Source organism: Diceros bicornis, chromosome 26, assembly GCF_020826845.1.
Source record: "Diceros bicornis minor isolate mBicDic1 chromosome 26, mDicBic1.mat.cur, whole genome shotgun sequence".
Taxonomy (NCBI): Eukaryota; Metazoa; Chordata; class Mammalia; order Perissodactyla; family Rhinocerotidae; genus Diceros; species Diceros bicornis.
The window spans coordinates 30,145,089-30,162,652 of record NC_080765.1 but is presented as its reverse complement, the minus strand read 5'-3'; the positions used below and the strand labels follow the sequence as shown (position 1 = coordinate 30,162,652).

Genomic DNA, 17,564 nt, shown 5'->3' with positions numbered 1-17,564 from the left:
GATATAGAAAAAAGGCAAAAAGATCCAACATATGAAAAACATGTCCCTAAAAAAGACAACAGACAAACAAAAGAATGGAGGAGGAATAATATTTAAAGTATAATCCAAGGAAACTTCCAGAAATAAAACACTAAGCCACTTACAAAGCAAAACAAATCAGGTTGGCATCAGACTTCTCAACAGCAACATGCAAAGGAAGACAATAGCAGGACAGCATTTTTGAGAAAGAAAATATGAGCCTAGGATTTTCTATCCAGCCAAGCTTTCCTACAGGAAAACAGTTTAAAACATGCACGAACCCAGTATAAGTCCTTACAAAAAAAGTATTACAAGATGAGCTGCATCCAACTATAATATATTATTGGGAAGAAAAACCAAACTACAAAAGACCGTATTTAGTATGCTCTTGTGTAAGAAAGGAGAATGAAAACTACATATAGAAAACATACAGGCACAGATGCAAATATACATAATTACATGCAGAAGCAATATTTACGCCAAAGGAAACACAAAGGATAAATCAGACTCTGATAATATTGGATGGATGGGAACAGGCTAGAAGGAACAGTGAAAGCAATGTTAGCCCTCTAATTATAATTTTCATATAAGTTCATCTTTTGCACAATGTTAATCTTTTACATGCTCAAAAAATAAACTTAAATCAACACAGAGGAGTATAATAAATATAACTTAATAAGAATATAAATGAATCCTAAATAGATATTAAATTAATAACATAACCACAAGAAGAAAGAAAAATAATTAACCTAAGTAAATTTTAAACATGGTATGTTGACATATACCCCTAACTGAATACAGTCTAAGGAGAAAAAGAACTACAAAGAAATCTTAAATTTTACTTATAAGTTTGGTAGGGTAGTACTACGTATATAAGTAATTCATAAATATTCTTCTGTAAGATTGGGCAAATGAGTATACTGATGCTGCTAGGAACTAGAAACTGTGAGAAAAGGGAGGTACAAATACATAATGGGAGAAGGAAAGCAAGAGGCTTACATTGTTGGACTGGAATAGACAATATCAATATAAAGTCATGATTTAAAAAAAAAAATCCTAGATCTGTCCACTAAGAGAGTCTAGAAGCAAAAACACGCACTCCAGCAGTAATGAGTACACGTAGTACTCAAATCTTAGTTTCTTTTTTTGTTTTTGAGGAAGATTGGCCCTGAGCTAACACCTGTTGCCAATGTTCCTCTTTTTCTTTTTTCTCCCCAAAACCCCTGTACATAGTTGTACATCCCAGTTGTAGGTCCTTCTTCTTTTATGTGGGACACCGTCTCAGTATGGCTTGATGAGCAGTGAGTAGGTCTGTGCCCAGGATCTGAACCGGTGAACCCCAGGCCGCCGAAGCGGAACACACAAACTTAACCACTACACCACCTGGCCAGCCCCTAATCTTAGTTTCTTAACACCTTCACCAACAAGGAAGAACTAAGACTCCTTAACTGACTGAATTGAGTTCTGGGGCAAAGAAAGTACAATGTCAGCCTGAACATCTAGTTCTGTTGGACAGGAAGAAAGTGCTCAAAAACTGACAGAGAAACATCAAAAGGACATTGTTTGGGGAAAAAAATCCATTGGCTAAATCTGGGACAATTTTAGCATCAAAAATAATCATAATCATCATCATCTTCATCATCATCAAAGGATTGCAATCATTCAAATTTCGTTCTGTAACCATAATGGGATAAAGCTAAATCCAACAACAAAAATATAACTAGAAAAACTCCAATTGCATGGAAATTAGGCAATATACTCAATAACTCATGGAACAAAGAACTCAAAACAGACTAATCTCTTAAACACACATGTAAAATTTCCTAACAAAATATTAGCAAATAAAATTCATAGAATAAATCCAACTAAATGGAGTTTATTCTAGTATACAGTAATGTTTCAACAATTGAAAAATCACTGTTAACAAAAATGAGAAAAAGTATATGACCATCTTAATAGATACAGAAAAGGCATTTCACAAAATTTAACACTAATTCGTGATTTTTAAAAATCTCTTAGCAAACTAGGAGTAGAAAGAAGTTATCCAAATCTGATAAAGAACATCTACAAATAACATACAACAAACACGATGCTCAATGGTGAAATATTGAAAAATTTTCTCCAGAGACAGGGAACAAGACAAGGATGCCTTTATCAGTTACTTCCTGTCAAAAGATGGAACATACCAAGTGTCGGTGAAGATGTGGAACAGCTGAAACTCTCATACATTTCTGGTAGAAAAGCAAATATCTTTGCAAAACTGTTTCACAGTATCTAGTAAACCTAAATAGATATATCCTCCACGACCCAACAGTTTCATTCCTAGTTATACACCAAACAGAAAGGTGTATATATGTTCATCAAAGGTGCATATAAAAATGTTTATAACAGCACTGTCCATAACAGCCAAAATCTGGAATCTACCCAAATGTCCATCAATAACAAATGGATAAATAAATTGTAGAATATTAACATAACAGAATACTCTAATGAAAATGAATGATTTATGATCTCATACAACAATTTGGATGAATCTTGCAAATATAATGCTAAATGAAGGCAGACACATACAAACTATATAATATATACTATATGTTATACAGTATGCTATAACAGGACTAGTGAATGGCTCCATTTATAAAAATTGAAAAGCAAGCAAAACTAATCTATGGTCTTAGGTGTCAGAAATAATAGTTAAACTTGGGGGGGGGGTCTTAACTTCAAGTTGGCACAAGGGGAGCTTCTAGGGTGCTGGAAATGTTCTGACTAGAATTACAGATTCTTTATTAACTACAAAGAGAAAAACAGTGTGTTGACAATGGAAAGTCTGGTGGAAATCCATCTTAACAAAATGAGCAAACATGGTATCACCAATTACGGAACAAACTGGCAATGTGCTTCCTAATGTGATTCACTAAGAATGATCCTATAAGAAAGATATAATATTTTTGACACAAAATGTTCAAACTGAAATTAAACTTGAGGAAACAATCAGACAAACACAAATTAAGAAACATTCTGCAAGATAATTGGCCTTGTCTCTTTAAAAACGTCAATGTCATTAAAGACAAAACAACAACAACAACAGTCTAAGGAAGTGTTCTAAGGGGTCAGCAAATTATGGCCTGTGCAGGTCAAATCTACCCAACAGTCTGCTTTGGTATGGGCCTGTGAGCTATGAATGGTTTTTACATTTCTAAAGGGTTCTAAAAAAAGAATATTCGATGGAGACCTACATAGCCCACAAAACCTAAAATATTTACTATCTGGCCCTTTAGAAAACCTAAAATATTTACTATCTGGTCCTTTACAGAAAAGTTTGCTGACCCCAGGGAAGATTTAAAAATCTCTAACTGGATCCTGGATTAGTGGGGAAAAAAAAAATCTCTAAAGAAACTTAATAGGACAAGTAGAGAAATATAAATATTGACTGTATATTAGATAACATTATTATATCAATTTTAAAATTCTTGGTTGTGATAACTGTAGAGATTATGTTGGAGAATGTTCTTATTCTTAGGAGATACAGGAAGTATTTGAAGGTGAAGTGTCAGAATGAATGCAACTTACTCTCAATGGTTCAGAAAAAAAATCCAGTAATTATATTTATATATTCTTACAAGTTTTATATATTTTTATATTTAATATATATATAAAGAGAGGGAGAATGATAAAGCTAATGTGGCAAATGTTACTTGGTGAATTGCAACATTTTTGCGTTTTCTCTAGAGGTCTGAAATTTTTCAAAATCAAATGTGTATATGTGGAGGGGGGCCCTTCTGGATCATTGTGCTAAAAGAAAAGTACTATATAATCCTCAAGAATTCTTTGCCAAAGCTTATAACAGAAATCATTACTCCGTATTGATTAAACCAAATTACCAAATACCAACATCAAAGTCTTACCCAACACCAGCTTTCTAACCACAAGCTATTATACTAATAGATATACTATACTATAGCGTACTGTACTATACTATATTCTACCATTCAGATATTACACTATCTGAACTTGAATTGGTAGATTAAAAGCTTCCAGTGTACAGCTGTTTAAAAAAGTTATAATTCTTCAGAGTAGCACTAAAAACTGAACGAGGGAGTTTTCCAAATGAAGACTTTTCCACATATCTTCTCATATCCATTGAGCAATTTTGCTAAGGAGTTGGTTCAACAGAAACTAAAAGAAGGTAATCAGGCCTAATCAAGAGGAGGAAATAGACATTTATTAATATATGCCACTGTGGACCTTCAACTCATCAGATCTCTACTCTAGTCTTCAGGCACACTCTCTCAAGATGCCCTCAAGATGACAGAATAACAATGCTTCTTAGACTTTTCCACTGATGGAACAATAATAGCAGAAGATAAGAAACAGCAGCCTATCCTCTATTCCCCACCTCCATATACAGGGATACTTGAAAGTTAACCTAAATCAGCCCATCACCAGCACTAAAGTTCTTTGGAGATTCATGGTTTATGTTTTTAAAATTCATAGGAATTTTGCATTAAGTTACATGATATAACATTTTCATTTTTAAAGATGGTTGTTTTTGTATGTGTGTGAGGAAGATCAGCCCTGAGCTAACATCCATGCTAATCCTCCTCTTTTTTTTTGCTGAGGAAGACCAGCTCTGCGCTAACATCTATTGCCAATCCTCCTCTTTTTTTTCCCCCAAAGCCCCAGTAGATAGTTGTATGTCATAGTTGCACATCCTTCTAGTTGCTGTATGTGGGACACGGCCTCAGCATGGCTGGAGAAGCGGTGCGTTGGTGCACACCCAGGATCCAAACCCAGGCCACCAGTAGCGGAGTGCATGCACTTAACCGCTAAGCCACAGGGCCGGCCCCTAAAGATGGTTTTTAAGATGGCAAAGTAAATATATAACATCTACCCTTCCCTCCCATCTCAAAGCCCTTAAAATGATAAAAATAAATATATAATTTAAAAAATATATAACAGAACAAATCCACACACACATATGTAAAATCATGAGACAAGACTGACCAGATTTCTGACAAGCTTACCAGATTTCTGCTAGTGTTTTTTTTAAAGGTTTTGTGTGTGTGTGTGAGGAAGATTAGCCCTGAGCTAACATCTGTACCCATCTTCCTCTTTTATATGTGGGACGCCTGCCACAGCATGGCTTGATGAGCGGTGCATAGGTCCACGCCCGGGATCCAAACCTGTGAACCCTGGGCCAAGCCGCAGAAGCAGAGCATGCGAACTTAACCACTACGCCACCGGGCCGGCCCCCGATAGTGTTTCTAACTGTAGGAGACAAAGAAGGGAAATCTGGAGCAGAGTAAGGAGAGTATAAGGAAATGAGAATTTTTTTTGGTGTAATTCTACATCGTTTTAATCTTCTTTTCAAATGCATTCATCTATCACACTTAAATAATACTTTTATAAAATGTTTAAAATTAGTGACCTCAAGTAAAGTTTATGCATCCAGAAAAAAACTACTAAATTCATCCTGAGGCTTCATGTCCCTTCAGCATGCTATCATGTACATAACCTAGTTTAAGAAGGACAATCAGAAAGAAAAAAGATTTAGAATTACATAACTCATCATCTAATTTTAAATATTATATTTTATGATTATATCAAGAATATGTTTGATTTATTTGAAAAAGTTCATAACATTACATTCAGGGGATTAATGCACAAGTTATGAAGGTCACTGAAGCATGCCTCTTCTAAAACAAATTAATAATTATTCTACAAAAAACACTTTAGACATCACAATCTCTAACCTGTAAATTTGACTTTTAAGTCCGCTTTCACCATCTCAGTAATACTTTTTGCCACATCACTTTCAGAAGGTATGTAAACCAATTCATATGTATGTTTCGTATCAGTGAAGAAAGCAGGCAGTTTACTCAAGGGAAGAGCCTTGTAAATAAAAGCTTCTCGAAGATTCTTTTCCGAATCTCTGCGATGAAACAAAATCAATGCAGAGAACAGCAGTGTCATGAAGATTTCCACAACTAAAGAAAATATCTTACGCTTCTGCAAGAGAAACAAAAAGATTGTGTTAATTAACCTAAGAGTATATCTATGTGTACGTGTACGTATTTATACTCTTGTGTGTATACATGTATATAATACAAAATTATATTATTCAGCTTCATTCTACAATGTGAATGGTTCTCTGGATTGTCTTTTTCACCCTTTTCCACATTTTATTATTCATTCTATTGATTTACCCCATGGGTATTCTTCAGATTTAGAAGTGCTACCCTCAGCCAAGGGGAGGGGGCGGAAACCCATAAACTAAAATGAAGTGAAGGAGCTATTAAAATTTTTCCCTTTCAGGTTCATTAGCCTTTACAACTATTTCCCACAGATACCTCCACTTACCTTTAATATGAAATTTTTCCAGAGGAGGACTGCAAACTGGTTGAGCCACAACAAATCCATTTTACCACAAAGAACGGAAGTTCAACTCTAAGAAGGAAGTAAAGATTTTAAAATTTTAGGTTACCTGCCAAAATGTGAAATTTAGTTAAGTAAAAGTTCATTGTTCTACTCTTCTTTGTTCAATTTTGAAAGATAACTACAAAAAATAACTTGAAATAAGTACTAGTCTGCTCCCATTTTTATATAAATTCATGTCTAATGATCTTCTAGTACGTATAAAAACATTAGGCAATAGAGATGCAAAGATCAATAAGTTGAAGCCCCAGGTTCACAAAGATGTAAAATGTAAATGCAGAATATCAATTATTATTTTGATAGGCTGTGAGAGAAATTCTCACAAAACATAATGCTGAATACTTATTATTTATTTAAAACCTACTCTGTGCCATGTTCTATGCTAAGCATTAGGTGGATTCAAATCAGTCATGATCCTTTCCTCATGGTATGGATAGTAGGGCATAGTAATCGAGAACTCAAGATCTGAAGTTAAGCTACCCGAGTTCAAATTCTAACTCTCTCATGAGCTGTATAATTTTGAGAAAGATAATTAACCTACGGCTGCTTATCATCCATAAAAATCAGAAAAATTATAGTACTTACCTTATAAGGTTTTTACCTTGGGGTATTTGCTACTATGGAGAGGATGGCTATGCACTTTTTTTTAATTGTGATAAAATATACCTAACACAAAATTTGCCATTTTAACCATTTTTAAGTGTACAGTTCAGTGGCACCAATCACATTCACACTGTTGTGCAACTATCACCTCCATCCATCTCTAGAATGTTTTCATCTTCCCAGACTAAAACTCTGTACCCATTAGACAATAACTCCCTATTCCCTTGTCCTCTCAGTTACTGGCAACCACCATTCTACCTTCTTTATCTGTGACTGACTATGCTAGGTACCTCACATAAGTGGAATCATTTATTGGTGACGGTATTTCTCCTTTTGTGACTGGCTTATTACACTTAGCATAAAATGTCTTCAAGGTTCATCTATATTGCAGTGTGCCAGAATTTTCTTCCTATGCACCACTTTTAACAGCCTCATAGACATGTCAAAGTCAGAATCGGACTTCAGGACACATCATGGGGGAGAAGGAGTTGCTGTGTATTGCATTAGTACTAAAAGGTGTTGCATCCTTCAAGGGTGTGAACCAGAAAGAGTAACCAGAAAATACAGCAAAGAAGAACACTAGAATTGAACTAATTCTGAACTTTCACTGGCAGGCAACCAAGGAAGTGAGTGATTTCTGGCCAGAAGACAAAAAAGAAGAGGACCTCAGAGAAACTGTAGGTACTGAGGAGACAGAGGAGCAGCAGGAGCCCAGCCTTGATCTGAGCATAAGTGGATCTCATCCTAGTTAGCATGCCAATCACTTTTTTTTTTTTGTGAGGAAGATCAGCCCTGAGCTAACATCCATGCTAATCCTCCTCTTTTTTTTTTGATGAGGAAGACCGGCTCTGAGCTAACATCTATTGCCAATCCTCCTCCTTTTTTTCCCCAAAGCCCCAGTAGGTAGTTGTATGTCTTAGTTGCACATCCTTCTAGTTGCTGTATGTGGGACGCAGCCTCAGCATGGCCGGAGAAGCAGTGCATCGGTGTGCGCCCGGGATCCGAACCCAGGCAGCCAGTAGCGGAGAGTGCGCACTTAACCGCTAAGCCATGGGGCCAGCCCCCAATCACTTTGATTACTGAGCTGACAGACTCTGCCCAGGTCCCAGAAGGATCCAGATAGAACAGCAAAGTCTTTAAAAACTGAATTGACACTGCAACTACAGCCCACAGAGGTGGGTTGGAACTTGTGGCTTAAACCTAACCAAGCAGGGTTACCAGATAAAATACAAGATGCCCAGTTAAACTTGAATTTCAGATAAATAACAAATATTTTTTTTGTTTGGTACATACTTACACTAAAGTATTATTCATACTTTATCTGAAATTCAAATTTAATTGGGTGCTCTGCTTGCTAAATCTGGCAACCTTATAACCAGGTCAGTTGCCTGCTAAACAAAAGTATCACCATTCTCCATAGGATTTTAAACAGAACCTAGATTCCCATAGCTTAACACACAAAATGTCCAGAATACAATCCAAAACTATTCAGCATACAAGAAACCACAAAAATCTCAGCTTATATAGGAAAAGATAATAAACAGATACTAACGATGATATGGTACAGATATTGGAATTATTTGAAAAAGACTTCAAAGCAGCTAGTATTAAAATGCTCAAAAGAGCAATTGCAGTCTTGAAACAAATTTAAAATACCAAGTATCAGCAAAGAAATAGAAGATATAAAGAAAAAACAAAGGCAAATTTAAAACATTCACTGGATGGACTCAATAGCAGAATGAAGATGACAGAAGAAAGAGTCAGTGAACTTGAAGATAGATCAATAGAAATTATCCAATGTGAACAAAACGGGAGTGAGGGAGATTGAAAAAAAATGAACATAGCCTCAGGAATATGTAGAATAACAAAAATAAAGTCTAACATACAACTCATCAAAATCCCAGAAGACAGGAGAAAATGTGATACTGAAAAAATATTTAAAAAAATAATAGTTGAAAACTTCCAAATGCGGCAAAAGACACAAATATAGAGATACAAGAAGTTGAGCAAACCCCAAACAACATAAACCAAAGAAATTTATGTCTAGACACATCATAATCAAACTGATAAAAACTAAGACAAATGAAAATTCTTTAAAAAAAAAAAAGCCAGAGGGAAACAACACATTACCTACAAGGAGACAAAGTTTTGAAAAACAGCAGACTGCCATCAAAAACTGGGGTGGCCAGAAGGAAGTGACTAACATTTTTAAAGTGCTGAAAGAAGAAATGTTAACCTGGAATTGGATACTCAGCAAAGAAATTCTTCAGAAATGCAAGTCTGAAAGACATTCACAGATGAAGGAAAACTAAGACACTCTATTGACAATTGGTCTAATCTAAATGAATTATTAGAGAGAGCTCTTCAGAGAGAAGGAAAATGATAACAGAAGGTAATTTGGAACATAAGAAATGAAGAAAGAGCAACAGAAGTGGTAAAAATTTGAACAAATAAAACAGATTGTTCTTCTCTGCCTGAGTTCTTTAGAATATTTCAGTGGTTAAAAAGAAAGATTATAATATGGACTGATGAAGTTTTCAATAAATGAAGATGTTATATATGAGACAAACACAGTATAAAGGGGGAAGAGTAAGAAGACCTATATGGTCATAAAATTTCTACATTCCAATCAAAGTAATAAAATATTGATTCTAAATAGACTACAAGTTAAGACTGTATTTTATAATCCCTAGTGCAACAACTAAAAAATTATATAAAATTACAATACATAAATTGTAATAGAAAGAAAACTTGACAATAAATTAAACCCACATGAAGAAATAAAGAACACCAATGAAGATTACAATGTAAATATAAAATGAATATTATTGGTCCATAACTCATTTTTCCTATATGATTTAAAAGACAACTGCATAAAAAAATTATAAATCCATGTTGATTTTGCAAACAATGTATAAAGATGAAATGGTGACAATAAGAAAATAAAGGATGGAGCAGAGGTAAATAGAAGCAACATTTTTGTATACTATCAAAATTAAGTTGGCATTAATTCAAAATAAATTAAGATGTTAATTATAATCCACAGGTCAATCTCTAGGAAAATTACTTTAAAAAAATATATTCTACAAGAAACAAGAAAGGAATCAAAGTGGTACACTAGAAAATATCTTACCAAAAAGAAGACAGTAATAGAGTCATTGAGTAACAAAAATGATTTAAGACATAGAGAAAACAAAAAGCAAAATGGCAGAAGTAAGCCTTTTCTTATCATTAATTACATTAAATGTAAGGAGATTAAACTCTATTTAAAAGGCAGAGACTCGCAGAAAGAGTATAAAAACTTGGTTCAACTATATGCTGTCTACAAGAGACTCACTTTAGATCCAAAGACACAAATAAGTTGAAAGTTAAAAGACAGAAAAAGATATTCCATGCAAACAGTAACCAAAAGAAGGGCTGGAATGACTGTGCTAATATCAGACAAAACAGACTTTAAAATAAAAAGTGTTAAGAGAGATAAAGAAAGACATTATATAGTGATAAAAAGGTCAACTCATTAAGATGTAACAATTACAAACATATATGAACCTAACAACACAGCCCCCAAAATATATAAAGCAAAGAGCCCCAAAATATATAAGCAAAAACCAACAGAGTTAAATGAGAAATACAAAGTTCAAAAAATAATAGTTGGAGACTTCAATACCTGACTTCCAATAATGAATAGGACAACTAGGTGGAAGATCAACAGGGAAAGAGAAGTTCTGAACAACACTATAAATCACCAGGACTTAACATATATAGAACAATCTACCCAACAACAAATAGAATACACATTTTTTCTCAAGTGCATAGGGAGTATTCTCCAGGATAGACCATTAGGCCACAAAACAAGTATCAAGTTTAAAAAGATTGAAATCATAGAAGTATCTTCTATGACCACAATGAAGTTAAATTAGAAATCAGTAATTGAAGGAAATCCGGAAAATTCACAAATATGTGGAAATTAAGCAACACACTAATAAACAACCAACGGGTGAGAGAAGAAATCACAAGGGAAATTAGAAAATACCTTGAGATGAATGAAAAAAATACAACACACTAAAACTTATGGGATGCAGTGAAAGCAGTTTAGCTGTAAACTCCCACATTTCAAATCAATAACAATTTTAAATCAATAACCTAGCCTTCCACCTAAAGGAACTAGAAAAAGAAGAGCAAAAATAAAACCACAGAGAGAAGAAGGCAGGAAATAATAAATATTAAAGCAGAGATAAGTGAAATAGAGAATAAAAAGACAATAGAATCAAGGAAACCAAATGTTGGTTCCTTAAAAAGGTCAACAAAAGTGACAAACCTTCATCTTGACTGACCAAAAGAAGAGAGAAGACTCAAATTACTAAAATCAGAAAAGAAAGAAAGGACATTACTACCAATCTTATAGAAATAAAAAGGATTATAAGAGAATATTATGAACAATTTGGTAACCTAGATGAAATGACAAATTCCTAGAAACACACAAACTACCAAACCAACTCAAGAACAAGTAGAAAATATGAATAGACTTATAATAAGAGATTGAATCAGTAATCAAAAACTTGCCAGCAAAGAAAAGGCCAGGATCAGATGGCTTCAACAGTGAATTCTACCCAACATCTAAAAATAATTTACACCAATCCTTCTATTTGATTTTCCAAACAACAACCAATTCCCCAATTCTTTGACACCCCAACTGGGAGTCCTACAATTCAATTCAACTCTGACACTAATTACCCAGAGTTAGCAGAGAGCCCACAGGTTAAAGCCTCAGTCTGACAAGATGCCACTCCAGATGCCAGCTGCAAATAGGATCCTCAGGTTACCCACACTTCTGCCTGGTTAACTATAAATTTGGGGGTTCCCACAATCCCTGCTCAAGTTAAATAATTCACTAAAATAACTCACAGAACTCAACAAAGTGCTATACTTACAAGTACAGTTTGTCACAAATGAACAGCCAGATGAAGAGGTACATAGGGCAAGGGGTGAGGGGCACAGTGCTTCCATGCCTTCTCCGGTATGCCACATTGCCAGTACATGGATGTTTTCACCATCCCAGAAGTTCTCCAAACTACGTTGTTCAAGAGTTTTTATTGAGGATTCATTAAGTGGTTAGCATTGATTAAGTCGATAGCCATTGGTTATTTAACTCAATTGCCAGCCTCCTCCCCTCCTGGAAGACAGGGCATAGGGTGGGGTCCGAAAGTTCTAACCCTCTAATCACATGGTTGGTTCTTCTGCAACCAGCCCTATCCTGAAGCCACCTAGGGGCCTACTAAGAGTCACCTCATTAGCATAAACTCAGATATGGTCAAAAGGGGCTAGTTACAAAAAACAAAAGACACTCCTACCACTCAAGAAATTACAAGGATTTGGGGTGCTCTATCCCAGGAATCAGGGACAAAGACCAAAAATTTTTTTTTTTATTTTACCATACCTCCTCAAATTCTACCAAAAAATAGAAGAGGAGGAAATACTTCCTAATTCATTCTATGAGGTCAGCATTACCCTTGTACCAAAGCTAGAAAAAAATATCACAAGAAAAAAAAACTATAGACCAATATCCCTTACAGATAAAAATGCAAAAACCTCAAAAAAATACTAGCTAACTGAATCCAGCAAAATATCGAAAGGATTATACCAACTGGAATTTATCCCATGAATGCAAGGCTGATTTTTATGTGAAAATCAATGAAATACAACATATTAATAGGATGAAGGAAAAAACCCACATGATCTCAATTGATGCAGAAAAAGCATTTGACAAAATCCAACATACTTTCACGATAAAAAAACAAACTCAGTGAAGTAGGAATAGAAGGGAACTTCCTCAACACGATAAAGGGCATCAAATGAATACTCTAATATTGTAATGGTGGTGTCTAATAAATCATTTATAACTCTAGCATAAGGGCTAAAAGATAAAAGTATTAAAAATAACTACAGCTACAATAATTTGTTAATGAATATACAATATAAAAATATGTAAAATGTGATGTCAAAAACATAAAATGTGGAGGGGAAAGTGTAAAAATGTAAAGCTTTTGTATATTTCAAAGTTAACTTATCAGTTTAAAATAGACTGTTATAAGATGTTTTGTGTAAGCCTCATGGTAACTACAAAACATACAGTAGATACAGAAAAGAGAAAGAGAAAGGAATCAAAGCATATCACTGCAGAAAATTATCAAATCACAAAGGAAGAGAACAAGAGAGGAAGAAAGGAACAAAGGAACTATAAAACAGCCAGAAAAAAACAATTAACAAAATGACAAGATTAAAGCCATACCTATTAATAATTACTTTAAATCTAAATGGACTAAATTCTCCAATCAAAAGACAGAGAGTGGCTGAATGGATAAAACAACTCACTTCAGCTTTAAAGACACACATAGGCTCAAAGTGAAGGGATGGAAAAACATACTCCACGCAAATGGAAACCAAAAGAGTGCAGGGGTAGCTACACAGATAAAACAGACTTTAAGCCAAAAACTTTAAGAAACAAGGTCATTATGTATTGATAAAGGGATCAATTAATTAAGAGAATATAACAATTGTAAATATTTATGCACCCAACATCAGAGCACCTAAATATATAAAGCAAATATCAGAAGAACTGAAGAGAGAAGCAGACAGCAATACAATAATAGTAGACTCCCATCACCGGCCTCTACTGTAGAGTGCATACCTGTGGCAATATCCTGCAGCCACGGAAGTGCACACTGACAGCCAAGGCCCCTACAGCTGCTTGTGGATCCAGATTTGGCCCTATCTCCAGGCAATGGCCAGCACCACTGGGCTCACATGCACCTAGCCCCTCCAGCTGTGCAGTTGCATGTCCCTAGCCTGAGTCCTGACACCAGCCTCCACTGCTGTCCACCTGCGGTGAGGTGTTACAGCCACAGTAGTGCACCCCGACAGCCAGGGCCCCCACAGCTGCTTGTGCGTCCAGCTCTGGCCCTGTTTCCTGTCACTGACCTGCACGACTGGGCTCACCTGCAGCTAACCCCACTAGTTGTGGACCTGCACCCAGCCAGCCAGACTCCTGTCACCAGCCTCCACTGCTGTGCATGCCCAATGTGAGATTCTGCAGCCACAGAGTGTATGCCAACAGCCAGGGCTCCTGTAGCTGCCCGTGCACCCTCAGTTGGCCGTGGCACTTGCTGCTGGCCCTGGCCCCCACCACTATGTGTGTATTTTTAACCAGCCCCTGCCACTACACACGCACTAGCTGCTAGCCCCTGCAGCTGAGTGTGGTATACATCACCAGCTCCAGCCACCTCTGCTGCCTGCCCTGCTCCATAGCCTCTGGACCTGGAGGCACTGCTGAGGACTCCAACAGCCCTTGCAGCCATTGTGGACCCCCCGCAGAGCTCACTAAGGACCACACAGTTGTCAATGCTATGGACCCCAGCAACCCAACCCAAAGAGACATCATGCGCCCCCGGATCCAGAGGTGCCACATGCCACTGTACTTGGCAACCTGCACCACTAGATCCAGGGTCACAACACACTCCAGCATGTTTCCATTCACAGGTGAAGGTCTTTCATTACCAAAGTCAGTCCATAAAATCTAGAAGAGGTGACTGCTTCTTCAAAGGTGCAGACACCTACACAAGACTACCAGGATCACAAAGAATTGGAGAAACATGACACCATCAAAGGAACACAGTGAATTTCCAGTAACTGATCCCGAACAAACAGAGATAAGTGAATTGCCCTACAAAAAATTCAAAATAATTGTTCTAAAGATGATCAGAGAGCTCAAGAGAACACAGATAAAACAATTTAATGAAATCATGAAAGCAATACAAGAACAAAATGAAAAGTTCAACAAAGAGATAGAAAAAAATCCCACTCACAATAGTATCAAAAGCAATAAAATACTTAGGAATAAACTTAACTAAGGAAGTGAAAGATCTATTCACTGAAAACTATAAGACATTGATGAAAGAAATTGAATACACAAATAAATGGAAAGATATTTCACGTTCATGCATCAGAAGAGTTGTTAAAATGTCCATACTGCCCCAAACCATTCATAGATTCAATGTAATCTCCAGGTTACCAGGGGCTGAGGAGTGGGGAAAATGGAGAGAGGTTGGTAAAAAAAAGTACAAACTTTCAGTTATAAGAAGAATAAGTTCTGAGGATCTGATGTATAACATGGTGATTGTAGCTTATAACACTGTATTGTATAACTGAAATTTGCTAAGAGAGTAAATTATAAGTGTTCTCACCCAAAAGGGGGGAGTGAGGGTGGGGCAACCATGTGAGGTGATTGATGTGTTAACTTGAATGCGGGAATCCTTTCACAATGTATACATATATCAATCATTATTTTGTACACTTTAAATATACTACAGTTTTGTCAATTATACCTCAATGAAGCTGGAGGGAAAATATTAAAGACATATAGAAATGAAAAGACATCCCATGTTCATGGACTGTAAGATTTAATATTATTAAGATGGCAGTACTCCCCAAACTGATCTAGAGTCAATCAATCCCCAACTGACTGTTTTTGCAGAAATGAACACGCTTATCCTAAAATTCATATGGACCTGCAAGAAGCCCTGGATAGCCAAAACAATCCTGAAAAAAAGAACAAAGTTTGAGATCTCACACTTCCTGATTTCAATACTTCCTACTAAGTGATAGTAATCAAGAGAGTATGGTACTGACATAAGCAAAGAGATATAAATCAGTGGAATAGAACTGAGAGTCCAGAAACAAACCCATACATCTATGTTCAATTGATGTTCAACAAATGTGCCAAGCTCATTCAACGAGGAAATAATAGTCTTTTGAATACTGCTTAAACAACCAAATAGCCACATGCAAAAGAATAAAGTTGGACTCCTATCTCACACCATATAAAAAATTAATTCAAAATGGATCAAACACCCAAATGTAAGAGCTAAAACAATAAACTCTTAGAAGAAAACATAGGAGTAAATCTTTATACCTGGATTTAACAATGCATTCTTCAATATGACATCAAAAGAAAATATAGACAGATTGGGCTTCATCAAAATCAAAAACTTTTGAGCATCAAAGGACACTATCAAGAAAGTGAAAAGTCAACTTATAAAATGGAATAAAACAAAAAAATTTGTTAATCAGAAAATAACAAGTGTTGGTGAGAATGGAGAAAACTGGAACCCTCACACACCGCTAGTGAGAACGTAAAATGGTACAGCTATGGAAAACAGTTTAGCAATTCCTTGAAAAGCTAACATATAATTACCATAGGACCCTGCAATTCCACTCCTACGTACATACCAAAGGGCATAGAAAACACGTCCACACAAAAACATGTAGGCAAACGTTCATAGTAGGATTATTCATAATAGCCAAAAAGTGGAAACAACCCAGTCCATCAACTGATGAATGGATAAACGAAATGTGGTATATCCAAAAATGGAATGAGATACTGATACATGACACAACACTCATGAACCTTGAAAACGTTACGCTAAGTAAAAGAAGCCAAACAGAAAAAGCCACATATTATATGATTCTATTTATCTAAAATACCCAGAATTGAAAAATCCATATAGATAGAAAGCAGGTTGGCAGTTGTCAGGAGCTGGAGGCGGGCAAGGGGTGATGAGGAGTGGCCGCTCAGTGAGCAAAGGGTTTATTTTAGGAATGATAAAAACTTTCTGGAATTAGTGGTGATGGTTGCATATCATTTTGAATGTAATAAAATCCACTGAATTCTAATACTTTAAAATGGTAAAAATGGTGAATTTTACCTCAATTTTAAAAAAAGAAAAACCCTTTGAGATGGGTAAAATGATATTCCTGCATTACAGCTGAGATTAAGAGGTCAACTCACTTGCCTAAAGTCAAATTAAAACCAAAGTTGACTGCACCTTCCAAAACCTTCCTTCTAACCCCTAAGCTATAACCAAAATAAAAACAGCTAAAATTCAACCCTAAGTTCCTAGTGGGGTTTTGCATGTTTCTATTACTTGAGGGGAGGGGGGCGTGCTTTCGGGCTGGAGGGCGGAGAGGGTGGGCCTCCAGGGGAGCAGGCGGACTTGTGGGGGAGGACGAAGGGCGAGGAGGTCTGAATACTCACCGCTGAGGACTTGCAACCGCCTCTGCCGCTGAGGGGCGCGCGTGGCCCCGGCGCGGCGCCTCCTCTCAACGCTCCCCGCAACCGCCTCGCCCGGACCCAACGCTTGGCGCGGACCCTACAAACGCGCGACCCCGGCCCCTACCCGGTGGGCGGGAGGACCCGCCCGCGCGCCGTCTCGGGCGCTTTCCCGGCGCAGGAGCCCACGCGCCCCAATCTCCAGCCGGAACCTTCCCGTCATCTTCCCAGCGCCTGGGACGCCCAGCCCGCGTTTCTCACGCCTCCCAAATGTTTCACCGCTTGCTCCTCCTGCCCCACCTCCCAGTCCCCCACCCCCACAAAGACAGAGACTAGGAGTGAGGGGAGTGAGACACTCGCCTTGGCTGCAACATTTATGGGGAAACCAACCCAGTAATCAAGA

General features: G+C 36.8%; 1 protein-coding gene across 1 annotated transcript in view; it reads right to left on the bottom strand.

The window, feature by feature from the left end:
• Nucleotides 1-17,330, bottom strand: part of LOC131422573 (phospholipid-transporting ATPase ABCA3-like) — a 224,008-nt gene extending 206,678 nt beyond the window's left edge. Inside the window, exons 1-3 of the mRNA XM_058569911.1 lie at nucleotides 17,147-17,330; nucleotides 6,379-6,502; nucleotides 5,772-6,027 (exon numbers count right to left, since the gene is read on the bottom strand). Of these exons, the coding sequence (XP_058425894.1) occupies nucleotides 5,772-6,027; nucleotides 6,379-6,438 (316 nt within the window). The 5' untranslated portion in view covers nucleotides 6,439-6,502; nucleotides 17,147-17,330. The remainder of the gene's footprint in view (nucleotides 1-5,771; nucleotides 6,028-6,378; nucleotides 6,503-17,146) is intronic.
• Nucleotides 17,331-17,564: the final 234 nt, after the last annotated feature.